The sequence below is a fragment of the Caretta caretta genome, chromosome 5 (genome assembly GCF_965140235.1).
Source record: "Caretta caretta isolate rCarCar2 chromosome 5, rCarCar1.hap1, whole genome shotgun sequence".
Lineage (NCBI taxonomy): Eukaryota > Metazoa > Chordata > Testudines > Cheloniidae > Caretta > Caretta caretta.
Genome location: NC_134210.1, coordinates 42,652,007 through 42,665,737, shown reverse-complemented (window position 1 = coordinate 42,665,737; position 13,731 = coordinate 42,652,007). Strand labels below are relative to the sequence as shown.

The window sequence follows — 13,731 nt, the reverse complement described above, 5'->3', positions numbered from 1 at the left end:
TTTGGGGTATGGGGGGATGAAGGCCCTGGCTGGGATTGGACATGAGGAGTTTGTGGTGTTGGAGGGGGCTCAGGCAGAGGGTTAGGGGCTCTGGCTGGGACTGGAGATGAGGGGTTTGTGGTGTTGGAGGGGGCTCAGGGCTGGGGCAGTGGGTTGGAGTGCAGGGGGATGAGGGCTCTGGCTAGGACTGGGGATAAGGTGTTTGGAGTGTTGGAGGGGATAGGGTAGAGGGTGCAGTGCGGGGGTGAAAGCTCTGGCTGGGAGTGTGGGCTCTGGGGTGGGGCAGGGCTGGGGATGAGTTTGGGGTGCAGACAGGCTGCTCCGGGACAGGGGCCAGAGAGGACTCCCCCCCCCCATGCCCTTTCCCTGCGGGCAGCAGCAAGCTCTGGGGGAGGAGCCCCCCTTTCCTGCCCCCGCAGCAGCACACTCACCCCCACCACTGTCTCTGCATGTGCTCCTTGGGCCCCACTCAGGTCCAGGAATCTCCCTCGCCTCCCCCATGGTGGATGCCGGGGGGTGCTGCATGTTCCTCCTCCCCTGCTGTTGCCCCTGACTGTAGCCTCACTGGGCTTCCCCTTGCCCAGCATGCGGCAGGAGCAGTGACTGCGGGCAGGGGGCCCCCCTGTGCTGGTGGAGGGTCCCGCCAGAAAAGGGAAGGGTCTGAGGGGAACGGCAGGCTCAGTCAGTCTGCCCTGGCAGTGGTGGGGGGCACTAGGACCCTGCGGCAGCAGTTGCTGCAGGGACGCAGCATGGACCTTCACCTGAGAGGCAGAGGCAGGGACGCTCTGCTCCGGGGCCGCAAGAGTGGGCCAGGGGACACTCGGGGGGGCGGTAGGTGGGGTCGGGGGGGACACCCGGCATATTGGTGGAGCTGAGCTCCTGGGCTCTGAATATTGCTGGTGCTAAAGCACCACGTGGAGATATAACTCGCGGTCCCTGCCCATGGCTTCTCCTGGCCCCATCCCAGTTTCTAGGCTGCAGACCCAGACCTGCTGCTCTCTATGCTCAGCCAGCTCTGCCCTTTCCCTCAAAGACATAGCTAGGACGCTTGACCGATGAACAGGCATTGCCTGCCCTTTGGGAGTGGAGCAAGGGCTGGGCTACTAGCGGCACTAGATCTGATAGGATCTCTGTGCCCTCCAACAATCCACCTCAAGTTTTAAGGTTTTTACCGCCCTCTCTCTCTCTCATACACACACACACACACACTTTAGGCATTGTTTATACCCAAAGACTTGCTTTCATTGTCTCCAAGCCTCAGTAAAGTCAGTCGCTCTCCCTATCCCAGGTGACCAAGCTTAAAAAACAGACTTGGGATTTTTCATTGATCACCCCCTTGTGATTCCCGGCTGGGGCAGCGCCGGCTTCAGAGCTGGGGCTCAGAGCACCAAGTTTCAGCCCCAGGGCTCTGCAGCCCCCTGAAAGTGCTTGTGGACCCCCAGGAGGCTGCAGACCCCCGGCTGAGAACCGCCAACTTAGGGGCCATAGGGAAGAGCACCCTTTGAGCCTGTGGAAATTGGATCCCCTTTGCCTGAAGGGCAGAAGCTACTGATAACTTGCGGCAAGTGAGAAACTGTTTTAGACAAAGATATAACTTGCTAGAATTAAGTTTTAATCACTAGAAAGCATGTTTTGTTTTGCATGTAACTATATGTCTCTTTCTCTTGCTTAGTATCTCTTAAAATCTCTGTTCTTTAATACATTTATTCTTAGGTTTACTACAAACTATCTCGGTGCTGTCAGATTGAAGTGGGAGTATTCAGCTAAACTAACAGGTTGGTGCATGCTCTGCATATTTGAAGGCAGCAAACAATTTGTGAGATGGACTGTATACTAGAGTGACATCTTTGGGGAACTGGGGTTCACTGATGGTTACCTGCATGGGAAGGTTAAGACGGGCAGAGTCTTGAGGAGTTTGCTGGTGAAACAGACAGACTAGCATGGCAGGGAGCTGATACACAGTCTAACCTCCAGCAAAACTCACTTTTACTGAGGCAGAGGGCTAACACAATGACTTACAGTTCTGGGTGTTCTGAGCAGAATGTCACAGCCCTTATTCAGGCTTTTTCTGCTCACTGACGCTATGTCTACACTGCGAGCTAGGGCTGTGATTCCCTGCTCGTGTACGCATAGTCATGCTAGCTCTCATCAAGCTAGCGAAAGTATAAATAGTAATGTAGCTGCACTAGCATGGGAAGCAGCAGCACGGCTTAGTCACGCCGAGTACAAACTCTCCTGAAAATGGTGGGTACGTAGTTGGTATAGCCAAGCTGTGCTGCAATAACAGCTGCCTGTGCTACTGCAGCTACACTATTTATACTCATGCTCGCTTGATGAGAGCTAGCATAAGTGTATGTGCACAATCTGGGAATCATACTCCTAGCTTCTATTGTAGACAAGCACAAGAATGTTGCCAAAGGATGAAGTAAGATGGCAAGAGAATTACTCTATATTTTGGTTTGCTTTCTTCACATGTTTTTGTTGAATATTTCAAGTGTATTGAAGTGTTTAAACCAGGGTGGGAAAACTTTTTGGCCCGAGGGCCACATCAGGGAATAGAAATTGTACGGCAGGCCATAAATGCTCACAAAATTGGGGTGGGGGTGCAGGTTCTGGGGTGAGGCTGGAGATGAGGAGTTTGGGGTGTAGGAGGGTGCTCTGGGCTGAGACTGAAAGGTTCGGAGGGTGGGATGGGCATTAGGGCTGGGGCAGGGGTGCAGGTTCCGGCTGGGGGTGCGGGCTCTGGGGTGGGGCTGGGGATGAGAGGTTTGGGGTGCAGGAGGCTGCTCCGGGCTGGGATTGAGGGGTTTGGAGAGCAGGAGGGGGATCAGGGCTAGGGCAGGGGGGTTGGGACGTGGGGAGAGGCTCAGGGTGCAGGCTCCGAGCGGTACTTACCTCAAGCGGCTCCTGGAAGCAGCAGCATGTCCCTTCTCTGGGTCCTACATGGACACATGGCCAGGCAGCTCTGCACACTGCCCCATCCGCAGGCACTGCCCCTGCAGCTCCCATTGGAACACCAGAGGGGGCCACTGGAGCACGTAAGAGCTGGAGCGGTGCAGACCGGCATGGTGCGGCCCCCAACCCTGTGCCCTGGCCGGCGTGGGACCAAACCGCTGGTGCAGTCCCCGACCCAGCAGCCTGGCCCGAGTGGGGCCGAGTTGCGTGGTGTGGCCCCTGACTCAGCGCCCCAGCCAGAGCAGGGCCAAGCTGCATGGTGCAGTTCTCAGGCCAGCTTAAAACAGCTTGTGGGCCGGATCAGCCTGTGGGCTGTAGTTTGCCCACCCCTGATTTAAACCCTTCTTGACCCTATGGTGAAAAAGATGATGTTGGCAAACGGTATTCATATTTGTTTTGGTAAAATTAGATGCTGACTCTGAAATCTCCACTTTGTCTATGATGAGTTCTCACAGCTAGAAATTTGCTCTGAATTGAGATTTTCATTTTCCCTGTAAGTTGTTCTAAGGAGAAAAGTAATGTAGGGAATTTATATTACTGTGGGTTCTGCAGGCGTATGCTGAACTTCTGATGGGATGGGATGTGATGCTGACAGAGGTAGGTACCAGCTCTTGCTAAGGCTTTAGGCCTCAGCTGAGCACTGACAAATTCATTGCTGGAAACCAGTCTGTTTCACCTGTGCATTAGTATGGTTAAGATGAATACTGAACTTATAACAATGTGTTTAGACTTTATGAAATGCTTGCAAATTGCAGCATGCATTAATCTCACTTATTATATCAGGGGTAGGCAACCTGCGGCACATGAGCTGATTTTCAGTGGCACTCACACTGCCCGGTGTGGCCACCGGTCCGGGGGGGCTCTGCATTTTAATTTAATTTTAAATGAAGCTTCTTAAACATTTTTAAAACCTTATTTACTTTACATACAACAATAGTTTAGACCTTCTAAAAATGTTAAAATGTATTACTGGCACGCCAAACCTTAAATTAGAGTGAATAAATGAAGACTCGGCACACCACTTCTGAAAGGTTGCCGACCCCTGTATTATATCTTTATCACATGCTATAAGGCAGGGGTGGCCAGCCTGAGAAGGAGCCAGAATTTACCAATGTATATTGCCAAAGAGCCACAGTAATAAGTCAGCAGCCCCCCATCAGCTCCCCAGCCCCTCTCACCTGCTGGCAGCCCCCACCAATCAGCACCTACTCCCCCCTCTCGCCGCCCACCACAATCAGCTGTTTCACATGCATAGGAGGCTATGGGGGGGAGGGCGGAGGAACGAGGACATGCAAGGCTCAGGGGAAGGGGCAGGGGCCTTGGGGGAAGGGGTGGAGTGGGGGTAGGGTTTAGGGCAGAGCAGTGAGCACCCCCCAGCAAACTGGAAAGTTAGAATCTATAGCTCCAGCCCCAGAATCAGTGCTGAGGTAAGGAGCTGCATATTAGCCTCTGAAGAGCCATATGCGGCTCTGGAGCCACAGGTTGGCCACCCCTGCTATAAGGTAATATTTAAGGTTCTGCTTTGTAAAAACCTTTTGGCCTGAAACTGAACCCAGTCAGGAGGGATCGTCTTCTAGCCATCAAAAAGGCCTATCAAAACTACGAGCCACTGTGGGACATCACAATACAAAGACTTTGTTAACTGCCCTTTCACATCTATAAAGAGGCTATACGCAAAAGGGCTCTTCCTATCAGCTTGAATTCTGAAAAAAAAAGAAATAAAAATAGCTGATGAGGAAATTTTTCATCTCTCTTTTGCTGTCTGGACTCTTATGTAGACATATCCTCAGCTAGACACCTGCGGCTGGCCTGTGGCAGCCAACTTGGGCTCGTGGGGCTTGGGCTGTGAGTCTGTTTCACTGCTGTGTGGACTTCCAGGCAAGGCCTGGAGCCCTGGCTCTAGGGCCTTGTGAGGGTTCCAGAACCTGGGGTCCAGCCCAGGCCCAGAAGCAGAGCTTAATTTGTGCCAGGGTTTGCCAGGGCTGAGCCCTGGCACCTCTAGGCTTGGCAGTTCATACCCCCGCTGCCACCTCTGGGCTTGCTGTGTCAGTTATGAAAATATAAAAATTGCTTGAGTCTCGGTACCTAATTGCTTAAGTCCAGCACCTCTTTCATTACAAATGAAGTACTGTCCAGAAGTCTACACAGCAATGAAACAGCCCCACGAGTCCAAGTCAGCTGGCATGGTCCAGCCACGGGTGTCAGTTGCTGTGCAGACATATCCTGACAGGGCCAGAACTACGAACCAGAAGCAGAGATCCCCAGGGTCAACCTTGGTTAGCCCTAAAAGGCATTTAGTGCCGACAGATCACTACAACTCTGTCACCTTTTCAAACCACAGACTGTAACTCAGTTGTGTATATATGCTTGCCTGCTTTAAACGTTATAATAATGCTAATTTCTTTTTCCTAGTTAATAAATACTTTAGTTAATTGTAGGATTGGCTACAAGTGTTGTCTTTGAGAAATCTACGGTACAGATTGATCTGGGGAGGTAAGCGAGTGGTCTCTTGGGACTGGAAGCAACCTGAATATTTTGTGATCTTTGGTGTATAGCAACCAACTTGCCTGGGTGACAAGATAGTCTCTTTGGGCATTTCAGTCTGTCTGTAACTCCATGGTAAGACTGTTGTGATACTTTAGGGGTTCATACTTGTTACTGGATTGGTAAATCTAATTATAGAACATACAACCAGTTTGGGATCCCTGCCCTGCTTCTTGACAGTCTGCCTTGAGGCTGGCACTCATGGCCGTGAGCCACTCCAGACAGTCTGATGGTAGGATTTCCCCTTACATGTCCGAGTTCAGTGTAGCTGCTCTTGTAAGCTCAGCAAAGGTGGGGACACTAAAGTAAAGATTGGCAAAGGAGTTATGAAACAATAAAAATTACCATATTACTTCCACTTCTATTTACAAACAGATAAAAAAAGCAATATTTGGGAAATGAAAGAGGTAAAATTAGTTTTTACGGAAAAACCACAGTGAAGCATTAGAGATAAAAACTTCTAAATTTAAAACTCGTAAAAAGGATGAACATCCACTTGCGGTTTCAGGTACCACACCTACTCCTTCCTGTCCTTCTGCCTGTTGTTAATTTTTTTAAAAAGTGTGTTTTTCTCTCACCTGTTTGAAAAATCTAAACAGGGGAAACTAAGTAGCTTATATATAGGAAAAAAACAGTGAAAATGTCTGTACACAAAGTTCTGTAAATACACAAACAGAGAACTCTCCCCCCCCCTTTTCCAGTTTAGTGACCTTCGGAACTACTTACAACAAAAGCAGGTAAATACTTTTAGTACAGAAACTTGATTTCTAAATTGATAGTGTCCCTTTAACCACAAGTGGACATAACCAAAAGCTCTGGGACAGGACAGCAATGACAATGTGCAAGGGATATACATATCGTTTGTATTATGTACACAGTATTTGCATTACTTCTCAAATGTCCATTAATGCAAAGGTAACCTCTCATTTTCACTCAAATTTAGTTCCATTCAAAACAAATATCTTGTCTTCTCATTACTGCAAAGTATTTACATTGTGAACCCGTCCATTGTCTTCCCTTTCTCCATTACATAAGCTTCTTGACCCCACCTTGAAGGTCTCTTGTTCCTACTTTCAAGGCCCTAGGAGGAATGCCCATCCTCCCCCTTCATTCATCTCCTCCAGTGATACCTCATTTGTCCACTTCTTCCACAATAGTCTACATGCCTTTTTTCACACTGCCCTGAACATCTATCCTGAACTGGCCCACAAAGAGACAAACCTTTTCTCATTTAAAACCCTCTGCTGCAACTAGCTGCAGTGAGTTAATGACATTTATTTTAATATATAAAATTAGAAATTGCTCCATCTGGCTGCACTCATGCCTTTGCTGAAAATATCTTACTGGTCTAACCACATCTTTCCTCCCTGTCTCCACTCCATTGTTTCTTTGCCCATTTCTGTTGTTACAGGTCTGGAACTAACTAGACTGCAAGAATTTCAAGGCAGAGACCCTGTCTGATCGATACTGCACCTGAGGGTGCTGTAAATAACAAGGAAAAGGAGTACTTGTGGCACCTTAGAGACTAACCAATTTATTTGAGCATAAGCTTTCGTGAGCTACAGCTCACTTCATCGGATGCATACTGTGGAAAGTGTAGAAGATCTTTTTATATACACACAAAGCATGCTTCTACATGCTTCAAAGATCTTCTACACTTTCCACAGTATGCATCCGATGAAGTGAGCTGTAGCTCACGAAAGCTTATGCTCAAATAAATTGGTTAGTTTCTAAGTTGCCACAAGTACTCGTTTTCTTTTTGTGAATACAGACTAACACGGCTGTTACTCTGAAACCTGTCATTAAATAACAAGGGTTATATCAGGCCGTAGAAAGTCTGACACGTTAAAGGAAGCAATCCCGCATGGTTTAATGTTTCTTGCACTATTATTTTCCTGGCCTCTCTCATCTGGGGCCTCTGAACGTGCCTTGGGGAAACTATCACACACAAATCCAACCGCCTTTGGGGGAACCAGATTTTTTCTCTCCTGAGCTGACTGGGAGCCAGAGCAGCTGCTGCCAGGCTACCCCACAGGGGGACAGACAGGGACCCCACCCCCGGTTGGGGAGAAGCTTGGGGGCAGGGGCGCCGCTATGGCTGTGTGCAGGAACGGGATGACCCCGCGTAGAGGGAAGCGGCGCAGGACACGCCCTCCTCAGTGAGAAAGGGGTTTAGGGCAGGGGTTCGGCGGGCAGGGGGCGTAGGCAGGACCCTCAGCCGCCCTTGTCCAGCCCAACACCCCATCCCCACCGCCCCCTCAGATACCCCGCCCCCCACTGTAGTCGCTCTTATCCAGCCCGACAGCCCCATCTCCCCGCCCCCTCAGACGCCCCGCAGCCACCGCGGGCCCCGCAGCAGCCCGAGACTCTCCCCCAGCCGCTGTCGGGCCCCCGACGCTACCTGCTGACCGCTCGGCCCGCAGCGCTGCACAGGGAGAACATGGGGGCGGCGGGGCTGCAGCTGCCAAGGGCGCCCGAGCCCAGGCGCACGCTCCGCTGCCATGTGCCCGCGGGCAAGTGTCGGCTTCGCTAAGCGGCGCATCCACTTCCGCCGGCCGCGCCTCCCCCACGCTCCCCCCGCCCCGGCGCGGCAACTACGGAGCTCCTCTGCCAGCGCCGTGGGGAGGGAGCATCTGGACAGGGGAACCCTGCAGCAGCGGCAGCAGCCAGCCCTGCTCCGGCCGGGCTTCTCGCCCCTTGCACGGTAAGGGTTCCGCCACCGCCCTCCGTCCCCAGTGCGGGGGCTGCGCTGTGGGCGCTCCCGTGCCGCAGCGGGAATAATGCTGCCGCCTGGGGGGAATCGGGCTCTTCCAAGAGTCTCTCCGAGAAGGGAGAGTGCAGCAGGGCATCCCTTGTGCCTCCTTCCCCGTGCGAGGCAATGCAGGGGAAGGTCTCCCGGGCGGCAGCCGCCCCCACCCGTCTGCTTCGGACCCGGGTACCACACCCTGAGCTGGGGCAGAGCAGATGGGTGAGAAAAGCCATTTCAGCCAGATTGGCTAGCTGCGCGATTGAGCGGGTTGCCAAGGGGCCCTGGGGCTGAACATGGGCAGCGTTGGCTGGTGCCTGCCCCTGCTGAGCTTGTTGCGATGCCTTGGACTGGGGGAGTCTGTCAAATCTAATATACAGCATGTCAATGCACGTAGTGAACCATAGAGAAGCTAATGGACAATGATCTTTAGAATGTGTGTATTATATATGTTTTCAATTACTTAAATTCCTATGAGTGTATAGAGTGTATATTATTGTGATCTTTGCTGTACCCTATACAATGAAACCTGCTCTACTGCATGCAGCTTCTTTCAAAGGATCACTTGAAAGTAGGGTCAAAATATCTGGTATATTTTGTAAGGTTATTACTTGCACATCACCTCAAATAGGTAACCCACTTCTGCTAGGCTCCTGAATGGCTGCTTAAGATGGTTGAACCACATCTATAGTATAACCAGTATTCTATAAACAAAGATGCTTTTTACAGGTGTGGCCTTTTGCCTAAATGTTAAATCTCAGATTTTCTTTTTCTAAAGCATAGGTAAACACTGCTCTTTTTCAAAAATAAATTCTGTTTAGTGGTTTAGGAAAAAAACTCAGAAAAAGTTAGAACTAATTTTCCTCCCAAAGAGAAGTTATATAACTCCTAATAGATGCTGAATGCAAATCAGGCTGAGTCAGCAGCATGTCACTAATCACAAGTTTGCACTGAGGTCACAGTGTTTTAGTTTTCAGTCTAAAGAGAAAATAAGCCATTCTGTAGCACAGTATCAGAAAATGGAAGTGTATAATTATGCCAGTGGTGAGACATCTGTCCATGTACTTTTAAATTATTTTTTATTTGAGTGAGTGTTCCTGCTTCCAGTTGCATGTGCTTTAGTAATGAAATCAAAACTGTATTTTTGAGCAAAATGAATTGATTAAATTACCCATAACAAACTTTTATGAACTCCTTCAGGAATTAATTCAAGGAAGTCCTATGACCTGTTTTATGCAGGTGGTCCTACTGGATGATCACAATGGTCCTTTCTGGCCTTATGATTTATGAATCTGATTGAAATAAATAAATGTCTAGTGATACCCTTCTTGATATGCTTTTTGATGAAGATTCAGTGGTGCATATTTTGTACATCCAAAATTCTTAGTGAAGTTAATGGGACTTTGGGGTGTGCAGAGTATTCAGGGATTGGTCCTAAAGTACCATTCTTATCAATGTTAAAAATGTCTCTATATTTCTTTTAATATTTTTATTTTTATAATTTAGGTGAAGTTCATAAGCTTCTAAAATGTCATCAGTCAAACGCCTAGTATATGCGGTCATCCATTTCTTGAGAGAACAGAGTCAGCTGGATGCTTTCACTTCAGATGAACAAGAAAGCTTGGAAGGTAAATACTGAAGGCCACATATCTGTATGCTAGGTTGGTTGACATATACATCATGACGAAAAGCAATGTGAATGAACTATATTCATTATTCATGTTGTCTTATGATAAAATTATTGTATTTTGTCTCTTATATGTCAGGAAGTTGTTATTATTTGAACAATTTGTTTCCTTATCCTGTAGATTCCAATATTCTCTCTGTCGGTTTATCTATTTCCAAGGAAAGTTGCCAGTTTTGGATTAGGAATGGGAGGAGTCGGAGTTTCACAAAAACTTTGTGAAATGTTTTAGAATTTTTGTTATTAAAGGAAAAAGATCTTCATTTCTGAAATAGATTAAAATTTTACATGTCCACAAGATTCTAATCCTAAAATCTGGGTAAATTTGAAGAGGTCCTAAAGTTATTGGCACTGCATTGTCTTATTTCTGAGCAACTAGCACTTTCAATTATGCTAAGGATTTAAATTAGGTAATACCATTGTCCCAACCACTGGGGGGATGATGTGGACTGGCTTTTGTCTCACTCAATTTTCATGCCTGATGTCCCTCAATTTTTCATATGTGCTATCATCTGTGGATAACACACTGAAGAACAACACTTTTGTCAACAACATCTGTATTGGCAAGCAGGGTTGGGGCAGGGGCCGGAGTGGGAGGGGGGCTAAATCATGAGCAGCCATATTCTACCTTGATGCACATGAAGAGCTCTTGTTAATGTTAATAGGAGTTCTATGTACTATTTGAGGACAGGCTTGGGCCTCTGAGAGTGAATGCACAAAGAATGCACCATTTATATGTCTTGACAAACATGTTTTATTGTAAGAGCAGTATTGCGGAAGAGGGCTGTTATCAGTGATTGCAAGTATCACATAGTGGTAAGGATTCTCGTCAGATATATTTTTGTCTTGGCAAAGGAAGATTAAGTTACAGCAAACTAAGACCACTTTACTCCTGAATAGGAACATCCAAATAGGGGTTTAACATGCTTTAATTTGTATGCATTGACTTCACAGGTTTAGTTGATTCACCTTAATTTTCTTAAGTGCCCCCATGCAGACATGCCTTTACCAAAGTTTTGAGTATGGTTAACTCCTTCCCTGCTGACTCTCTACATTTTTTTAGAACCTGGTTTAGTGTGCACTCTTCTTGAGCCATGTTTAAACATATCGTTCAATCACAGATTCCCTGCTTGTGTAAACGTGGTTTCAGATATGGTTTCTACTAGACTAGATGTATGTAACACAGTTGTTCACTAATGTGGACAGGAAAGAGAGATTTGGGTTTTCTATACTGTTGTTTTTAAAACATATTTTAAAGATTCAGTTTAACAACAAAAGCTGAAATAGTCAGTGCATTTGATATGCGATGAACAACTATATTAATTTAAAAATCCCAATACCTGTTAAAAACTTATTTCCAGTTGATAAAAAGGCCACGCTTTTAGAAATAAAATTATGAAGTAGGAATTTTTTATTCATATTGTTTTTTAATAAAATACTGTTAAATGTTGATGGTTTGTAACTAAGAAGGGTTAACTGATCACTTATTTGACACAGATGTTGGCTAGAGTTGCCCTGAGGCAAATGAACTACAATTTTAACAGAGATTTATTTTCTAAACAAATGGATTATAATACTTTTAATGGCATGTAAATGCTCAGAGATAAAATTGAACATTTCCACAATTGAGCATATTTTAACAGAGAAGTGAAGTCCTAATTTTAGAGTTTTATGTTGCCAAAAATATGGTACCATATGCTACATTATACAATATACAGCATCTGTGCCAACCAATCTGTATAGCTGATCCTTTTTTAGCAATAGAAGTTAACTTTATTTTATGTGAAATAAATGTCACACCAAATCTTGCCCATGAATGTGTGAACATAGCTCTCAACAAGGCTGTGAAGGAAGAATTTGGTCCATGCAGTACATGGGTACTTTGTGTACCTTGCAGTGTGCTGTGGGGTTGTAAAGCATTGTATAATTGTTAACTATCAAATACCAAACAAACTATACAAAAAAAAATCAACCAGTTGAAGACTATCAAAATAAAAGTATAGCATGCTTTTCAAAGCCATCTTTTATTGATAAAATGTATTCTGATTGGCTGAAGCATACAAGTATATCAGACTATAGGTGAAGTTCACCCCAGTGTAGAAGGACTGCTCATTTGCATGTTTCATTTGTGACATTCACTCACCTGCATAAACAGAAATCAGAGGGTGGACTGGGGAGGTGACACGCACCCTGCCATTTCCAGGGTCTGGATCTGCTGGGTGCATCCAGGACAAAGTCTCTGGTTGACAACTCCTCTGGTACAATGGAACTCTCAACAACAAGAGTAAAGATTATCTGTGCATGAGACACAACTTTCATGTGTGGGTGGGGAACGGCCTGAGACTGGAATAAACTCTCCCAAAAACTAAGAACAACACAAACCTCAATACTTTCTGCTCTGAGTGCAAGATGCATTTCTTTGATCTTACTTCCTCTAACGCAAACACATAGCAACAGAAATATGTATTTAAAATAAATAAAACCTTACCAAAAACAAGACTCTCCACTACAAATGCTTCTCCCGCTGGGGAGAGAATGAGAGAAAACCGTCACATAATGCATTATGGGAAGGTGCTCAGAAACTATGGTGATGAGCATGGTATGAAAGCCTGAATAGAATAGAATAGTCCTCTTGCATCTGATTCTCCAGCTTCAGTCCTTCCACCTCATTTATGCAGTGTGTTTAAATGGCTGCTTTTGTTCTTCCCTTGGCCATTCCAGCATCTACACTTCATTGCTGTCTTCAGCACCTGTGTATGTGGGATCAGTGTGTAGTTTTGAACTGGAATTATTTGGGGGAAGTTTTATTACCAATTATTACATGAGGTCAGACTAGACGATCCAAGTGGTCCCTTCTGTCCTTGGAATCTGTGACCTCTCATACACTGCACCAACAGGTAGTGTAAGACGTGATTGATCCTAGTAAGGGCCACCACCGCAAAGCCTGTGGTTTAGGTAAAGCAGAGGGCCTTGCAATGGTCCTGTGAATCATGGTGAATTTCACTGAGGGCTTAAGTGGTGTGGAAAACCTTGCCTAGCCCTCTGCTCTGGGGTGAATTCATCTGCCTGTGACAGTCAGATAGCAGGAGTGTGGTAGTGGGACAGAGAGCAAGTGGCGTCTATTCCATGCAAATATCCTTCAGACAAATAATTGCAACTGCTGCATATAATTGGAGTGAAATCCTGGCTCCATTTTGATGTCGATGGGGTTAAGATTTCACCCTGGTTGCTTAGTATATTAAAAAATTACACATTGTCAAAAGATCAGTCTCTCCCATTTTGAAAATAAATATTTGTGCTTTGGCTCCACCTTTATTTTTAATAAAGTCTTTAGTTTTGGTTTGCCATTTACATAGCAGCAGGAGACTATCATTCAGTGGGAGCAAAACGTCTGTTTCATTGCTTTATCCGGTAAGGGTACTAACATTTGTTAAACTTGTGGCAGAGGAATTATAAAGATTCAGATTGTGTTAATTTTTCAATTAAATGGGAATTGTGGGAGCTCACTGTCATATATGAGCCAGTTATTTCTACCATGGAAATGTATTCTAATATTAATAATACATCCAGAATATTTGATGTAAGCATAATGTGATCTGTTAGAATTGAGAGTTCTCTTCCCCCCCTTCCTGGAACAGAAACAAACAAGAAGAGGAGCTAGGAGTCGTCACAGAGACTTAATGCGTTTCCCCCCCAAAAGTGAGAAGAGTGAAAACTGAAATTTTTTTTTAAGTGTTTTAACCTATAGTTTCTGTTCTTAGGCTGAGTTAAAAATGAGGTGAGGCATTTAGAAAAGGGATTG

General features: G+C 46.1%; 2 protein-coding genes across 8 annotated transcripts in view; one reads left to right on the top strand and one right to left on the bottom strand.

Annotated features, from left to right (window-relative positions):
* NLN (neurolysin) overlaps positions 1-8,055 on the bottom strand; it is a 67,073-nt gene extending 59,018 nt beyond the window's left edge. For 3 of the 5 annotated variants that reach the window (XM_048851889.2, XM_048851890.2, XM_048851887.2), the window contains exon 1: positions 7,901-8,052. In XM_048851889.2, coding sequence (XP_048707846.2) covers positions 7,901-7,941 — 41 coding nt within the window. In that variant the 5' untranslated portion in view covers positions 7,942-8,052. Of the gene's footprint in view, positions 1-431; positions 575-7,900 lie in introns of those variants that run through there. The other 2 variants (XM_048851891.2, XM_048851888.2) reach the window with 2 other exon arrangements.
* The window catches only part of SGTB (small glutamine rich tetratricopeptide repeat co-chaperone beta), a 44,909-nt gene continuing 32,891 nt past the window's right edge, over positions 1,714-13,731 (top strand). The window contains exons 1-2 of one of the 3 annotated variants that reach the window (XM_048851910.2): positions 1,714-1,775; positions 9,752-9,873. In XM_048851910.2, the coding sequence (XP_048707867.1) occupies positions 9,774-9,873 (100 nt within the window). In that variant the 5' untranslated portion in view covers positions 1,714-1,775; positions 9,752-9,773. Of the gene's footprint in view, positions 1,776-8,065; positions 8,204-8,343; positions 8,468-9,751; positions 9,874-13,731 lie in introns of those variants that run through there. The other 2 variants (XM_048851909.2, XM_048851911.2) reach the window with 2 other exon arrangements.